The sequence below is a fragment of the Urocitellus parryii genome, chromosome 15, assembly GCF_045843805.1.
Source record: "Urocitellus parryii isolate mUroPar1 chromosome 15, mUroPar1.hap1, whole genome shotgun sequence".
Taxonomy (NCBI): domain Eukaryota; kingdom Metazoa; phylum Chordata; class Mammalia; order Rodentia; family Sciuridae; genus Urocitellus; species Urocitellus parryii.
This window is the reverse complement of record NC_135545.1, coordinates 45751570-45758417: the sequence shown is the minus strand read 5'-3', so window position 1 is coordinate 45758417 and position 6848 is coordinate 45751570. Positions and strand designations below refer to the sequence as shown.

Sequence of the window (6848 nt, the reverse complement as noted above, 5' to 3'; positions counted from 1 at the left end):
TACAAACACTAGATCCAGTTCCCAGTTCAGCAAAGTTGAACCTACCTCTCTCTTGGCCACCAGCAAAGCCTCTTTGCTTCAGTTGTGCCAAGTGCATACAAATTTCACGTAAACATTAAAAGTTTATATGAATTAAAAATATAGTTGAGTTGGGCATGGTGATATACCCTCGTAATCTCAGCTACTGTGGAGGCTGAGGCAGGAGGATCTCTAGTTCAAGGCCAGCTTGGGCAACATGTAGTGAGATCCCTTCTCAAAAAAAAAAAAAAAAAAAAAATCCAGCTGTTACTAGGGCTCTTTGGAGCCAAGAATTCTCTAAGAAGACAGGCTTACACCTTCCTTGGACCAATGAAAATGTGTCATGGCCCAAACTTCTGGCACTTTTGAGTGCTAGGAGATGCAAAACAAAGAAAAAAAAAAAACAGTTTGTGCACATGCTTGTGTAACCTCAAGATATTGTTCAAATTTACACTCCACCAGCTGTCAACCCCCTGCTCTCTCACACACACACGTGTGAGCATACACACACACACGTGAACATATACACACACACACACATACATACACAATCTGGGAACAGAGTCAAGAACTTTTGCTCATATTTTTTTAATGTATCACAATGAGCAGGAAACATACTTGATGAAATATTTTCAAAGGAGTATATTCAATTACCATCTACAATCAACTTAACTATGACAACAAAGTTTTTGTGACAAATTTCTTTTTTTCAGTTTGAAAGTTCCATGTGGTTCTGTTTGTTAGTCTCCATGTATTTTGGTACAGTTCAAGATCAGCATTGTTACAGTAACAAAAAAGCTAACAAGACTACATTATAGAAAAACACCAAGAACATCATTTTTGGTTTCACTTGCTCTATTTTTTTTTTGTTTTTTGTTTTTTTTTATTTTGTTTTGTTTTTGTTTTTTTTGTACATTGCAAAGGCTGTTCATATACCTCTTCACCTCAGGGTCATGTTCATTTATGCTTTCTTTCCTACCCAAACTTGCCCCCCTCCCCCCTGAAGAAAGTAAACAAACAAACAAAAAAACTAGTCAAAGCTTTGTTTCACAGTGGGCAGTATCTCAGCGCCAACAAACAACCAACTCAATTTATGCTTCTATTTAAAATGTTTTAATTTAATTTATTATTTAAAAAAAATATATGTCCATGAACATCAAGTGCACTGGCTTGGGTCACTGCCTCTCTCTCCTGCAACTTCCTGCCATGCCTGAAAAACTCAGGTTTACACATGCCGTCTGTTTTACTTTATTTTCAATTGTGTAAAACTTTGGCCACATTCATCTCTTTAAATAGCATTTAATTAAAAAAAAAAAACTTCCTAGACGTATTAACTCTTCTCTGTGTGTATGTGTATATATGTGTATGTGTGTATTTTCCTTTTAAGTTTCTTTTTGGAAGGATGGAGAAAGGATGGATAAAATCACTCCCATTCTGTGCATCAAGAGCTGGTGCTATGACCCAATGTGTCTGGCACCAACCCACACTGTGGAGTATTTGAGAAAAACCAAAAACAAACAACAAAAACAAAACAAACAAACAAACAACAAAAAAACAACCAACAACAACCAAAAAGCGAAGTGCCAATGGAGGTTACGAACTAATTTAAAAAGTGAGTTTGGATATCCTATGCTCACTATACAGCAGACAGGAATAGATTCCAAGTGAGATGGATCCAAACAGTTGAGCGTTGTAGTGAATTCATGCTTTGTAAATGCTACAGGTCATAGCCACTGATGATGTCAGCCCACAAACATGTGACCAGCTCATCTCATGTTTGACTTCGACTTTGCACCCTCATTGACTGCTTTGCTACTTCTGGGTTAGTGCTGAGAATTACTTCTGTTTTGAATGAACATACATGTGGGCGGTACAGTTGTAGAGGAAAGCATTAAGTGTGCAACCCACTCCAGGTTGAAACAATCACATACCCCTCAGAGGAATACTGGTGGGTGGAAGCATGCTTAGCCAATCTACCCAACCACCTTATTTGTTGCCAAACACACCCACAGGTCAAGGCATGGCATAACAAAACACTGACAGTCACTCTGCCTCACAGAGGGAGGATGGCATAGCAGAAAGAAAAAAAAAAAAAAAACACTAAAAACAAAAAACCCAACCACCCAAAATTAAAACCATTAGGGAAGGGGTAGCAAAATTACAAAGGAAGTTAAAGTTGAGGGGGGAGGGAAAGGGACAGAAATTGCACTATTACCAAGCAATATCATTTTTAAAAACAGTTTTTAGAGAAAACCTAGCAGAATTTGACAGGTAAAGCTAGTGTTAATTGTTAACTGGTGTCACATAAAGAACCAAAAACAAAAACAATTTTTTTCTATGATACAGACACAGAGTAACATACAACAGTTAAATGGCAAAAAATATATATATATATATTTCATAGAGTTACAAACAAGATAAAATAATGAAAAAACAACAAAAAAACTGTACAACTTTAAAATTTAAAAATGTTCATCTCAAACACAGGGAGAAATACAAGAATTCTTGTTAAAGGAAATAGCTTGTTAAAACAGTAAATGTTTTGCGTACTTGTTTTTGACACCTTATGCTACAACTGGATACTGATATGAATAGTTACGATGGTATTCTTTAGAATTTCTACTTAAAAAAATTAAAAAGGAATTTGCACTGTGCATCAGCCTAGTTAGAAATATGTACAACAGTTCAGATCTACTCTTTCATTTATCTAAAAACAAATTCATAAAAATAGTCCCGGCTAAAAAAGAAAAAAAGAAAAAAGAAATCCATTTTCAGATCTTGGAATGCTCCAGTCTTTTGCAAAGTCGATGAGTGGCTTCAGCACTGGGGAAAGAAGCCTGAAAGGTGACCAATGGAACCTGTATTCACAGTCTTCAAAGTTCCCTTTTGAAACATAAGGAGGAGAATGAAGGGGAAAAGGACTTCACACTTTGGGGGCAAGGGGGAGATTGTGTCTGTTGATGTTTGGCTATGAAAGTGAAACAGCAAAGCATCTATTTGTCTCCAAAATCTACGTTTTAGCAGCACAAAGTTTTCCTTTCAAAGTTCAGACCAATTTAAGATTAAAAAAGGGGATGTGTAGCATTGTGTTGTGTTACAAGAATGTGGATACTAACATAAACACAGGTGCCTCACGTACGGTTTCCTCTTCTGCTCTCTGTACATTGCTATCTGCTTCTTCGTTGGCTGCGCTCTGGAACACTCGCCGCTCAGACTGCCTAACACAAGGACAAAACTTTGAAGTAAAAAATGTGTCTTTTGGTATATGGAATTGTCATTAACAGTTGCCTCTCTGCTTGCAGAAGAAGCACCTAACAACCTGGGAATCTTTTGTTTTACTCTTTCTTTTATTAAACTAAGTCTTGTTTGTTTAAATCAGAAACAAATTCTCAAGTAACAAGAACCCTTTCCCTCTTTTCTGCATCAGCAGTGAAAGGGTGTGTCTTTGGATTTTATTTAAAGCATGAAATTTCTTTTTCTGAGAGAGGAAAGAAAAAACACAAATACAAAACCAAAAAACCAAACCCCTAAACAAAACTTTACTTTTTTTTTTTAAATAAAAAAAGTACACAACCCAATTACACAAACTGAAACAAATGCCTTAGTTTAGGAAAAGAATATTTGAAGCATCTACCAAACAAGGAGGAAAAGAAGGGGGTACAGAGAAAAGCCAAAGAAATGAAAAATAAAAAATAAATGTACAAGGCTACAGACAAAGGTAACTAGAATTATATGCCTTTAAAAAGTTTCAACTCCCCAACCAAAAATAATCTGTGAGGATCCTAATGACCCCTAGAATCCTTTGAAATTCTTTCTTTAGTTTTATAAAATAATTCTGCAGCTACCCTCTAAGAAATGAAGGCAGCTACCTTAAGTGGGAGATTATAGGATGGGAGTTGGGAGGAGGAAAGAGAAAAGTGGAGTTAAGGGACAAAGGGGAGAAAAGCTTAGGCGAATCAACGGATTGTAATCTATCTGCTAGGGATGAACAAGACGACATCAAATGAGGAGCTGTCAGCTGGACCATACAAAAAGCTAAATGTACACAAAAGGTTTTTTCCTTTTAAATCTACCATACTGCTTCAGTTCATTTCCAATGCAACAATCTACTCAACACCAAAAATGGTCATATCTATCATAAATACAGAAAGTCAGTTTTTTAAAACTTATTTTTTAAGCTACAAGTCCTCAACACTCTTTGTGTGTGTGGGGTTTTTTTTTTTTTGTTTTTTTGTTTTTTTTTTCTGAAAGTGGGAGTGCTTAACTTTTCCCCTTGAAATTGGCTTCAGCAGAAAAGCTATCCTTAAAAATCCCCAGAAAGCTAAAGCAGTTCACATTGTTTTTCTCAAATACTTTCTGCCCGTTTTTAAATTAACAAAACAAAACAAAAACAAAACAAAATCTTTTCTGGAACCAAAAAAAAAAAAAAAAAACTGAAAAAATAATATATATAAAACAATGATTCTGAAAACAGAACAAAGTGTGAGCGATTGACCTGAGAATAAAAAGACATTACATTTCTTTTTTTCTTTTTAGCAAGCCATTGGTATCTGAATGCTAAGATAGCAAGAAATCTAAAACTGCAACAAGGTGGACTGCTTTCCCATACAGTGCATGCCGGGCTCCTCTGTGCTCTCAAGGTGGGGCGTTTATTGAAAAGGGGCAAATATACAAGGGGTTTAAGCTCCAAAGACATAGGGGAGGCCCTGCGGACTTCTGTTTCCCAGACCAATAGTACCTTCAAAAGGACACAATGGAACAGGGTGAGGGGTGTTTCTGTTTTTAATATTAAAAGAAAAAAAAGACAAGAATGTAAAATCACCGGCATAGATAGGTATATGGGAAAACAACCCACGCTTTTTCTTTTTTTTCCTTTTTTTTGTTTTTTTTTTGTGTGTTTTTTTGTTTTTTTGGTTAGAAGCTTTGGAATTGCAGTCAGTCTATTTTTGAAATTGGTTTGTTATTAATTTTTTTTATTTAAATTCATTTGTTTGTATTGTTCATCTTCAAAGCTTACAATCTGAAGGTGTCCGTTCCTACACTGGTCAGACCACTGTCCTTGGGGCAGCTGGGGTCTTTGGGACCCTCCACCGGGCTCGCCGGTCCGTCGGACTTTTGGCTGAGATCCGTGTCAGACTCCTCCGAATAGTCGTCTGTTGGCATCGAGGGCTGAACCCCTGAGGTGCTGCATGAACTTGAGGTAACCGTTGAAGATGAGGAGAGAGGAGGAAAAGAAGGGGGCTTCGCGGCCGAAGCCCGGGCGACCACCGGCGGCCAAGCCTTCCTGGGGGCGTGGGGGGAAGCGGGCGGGGGCGCGGGGGCCGACGGGGGCGGGGGGCTGTCGTTTGAGTGAGCGGCAGACTGCGAGGTAGATGCGGTGCTAGGATCGGGGAAGCAGGCAGAGTGAGGTAATAAACTAGGGTGCTCTTTGGCGTTTCTCGCTGCTCTCGTGATTGTTCTGTGTTTGTGCAAGGCCGACTCGAGATGCTGACTCAGAGCTTCCTCCCCACAGAGCGCGCTCTCGCACGCCAGGCAGTGGTACGAGCCGCCGCCGCCGCCGCCGCCGCCGCCGCCGCTCCCGGTGGGGACGTGAAGCACCATCTCTTGCAGGTTCACCACAGACTGGCCGAAGAAGCAGAGGGACTTCAGGTGGCTCCTCGCCGCCTCCTCGTCGCCGAAGCCCGCCTGGCACTTGCGGCAGACCAACTTGTACTGCACCTTTGGAACAATGAAGGGGTCGTAGAGGGAGTCCGCACTTTTGCTTTCTGCTTCTGGCTCTTCGGGGGGTTTCGGCAGGAGGGGGGACACCTCGCGGGGGGCATTTTTCTGCTCTTCTGGTTTGGGGGATTCTTTGGCAGGGTCTTTGTCTGGGGAAGCAGCCCCCTGGGGGACTGGGGTTTGGCTTGCTTTGGGCTGCTGCTGCTGCTGCTGCTGCTGCTGCTGCACTTTCTGCTGCTGCTGCTGCTGCTGTTGCAGTTGCCGCTGCTGCTGCTGCTGCTGGATCACCTCCTGCAGACTCTGCTGGTATTGCTGGTACTGCTGCAGTAGGGAGCCCGGGGACAGCCCCATCAGGGCCTGCGACAGCGCAGGGCTGTAGGGGAACAGGCCTTCCATGCCATACATAGGCTGCAGGTACCCGCTCTGCAGGGCGCCAGGGATCTGGGGGGCGTAATAAGGAGAAAAGCCTGGTACAAAGTAAGGAAGGAACTGGCTCGTGAGCAGTGCTGTGGGGTCTGAAGTCAAGGCTGCCTGCAGGGCCTGCAGCTGAGCAGGGTCCACTGCATACTCCATGGCGGGCAGCGGGGCAGAGAGCGTGGCTGCAGCGGCCGTGGGCGCCTCTCCCTTCTCCTTCTTGGGGGCAGGCAGGGGTTCACCTTTCCCTTTGTGTGCCTTCTCCTTCTCCTTTACTTTCTCACTGTCTTTGTCCTTGCGTTGCTGCTGCGGTGGGAGCTGTGGGGTGGGTGGCAGCTGGGCTGCTGGCGGCGGAGGAGGCTGCTGCACCTGTGGCTGCTGCTGCTGCTGGGGTTGGGGGGGTTGCTGAGGGGCCATCGCCATGGTGGCTTGTGCTGGGGTCGGGGAGCTCAGCGATGCTGAGGACGGTTTATTTGGTAATCCAGATGTGGGGAGGCCAGGGGAAGGAACTGTTGTGCTGGGCAGACCCATCAAGTTCGGTTTAGGAGACGTTAAAGCTAAAAGGAACCGAGACAGAAAGAGAAATAACCAGTTAGTCCAGGGTGGCAAGGCTGAAGCTCAAGACATTTACCTGTGTCACTGGCACAATCTGAGATGTCAAGGTTTCAGCCTGAAAGATCCTCTCAAAACCAACATTT

The 6848-nt window shown here is 42.4% G+C and overlaps 1 protein-coding gene across 2 annotated transcripts in view; it reads right to left on the bottom strand.

Annotated features, from left to right (window-relative positions):
- Positions 1 to 606: 606 nt before the first annotated feature.
- Zfhx3 (zinc finger homeobox 3) overlaps positions 607 to 6848 on the bottom strand; it is a 230880-nt gene continuing 224638 nt past the window's right edge. For both annotated transcript variants that reach the window (XM_026399203.2, XM_077793358.1), the window contains exon 10: positions 607 to 6707. In XM_026399203.2, the coding sequence (XP_026254988.2) occupies positions 5032 to 6707 (1676 nt within the window). In that variant the 3' untranslated portion in view covers positions 607 to 5031. The remainder of the gene's footprint in view (positions 6708 to 6848) is intronic.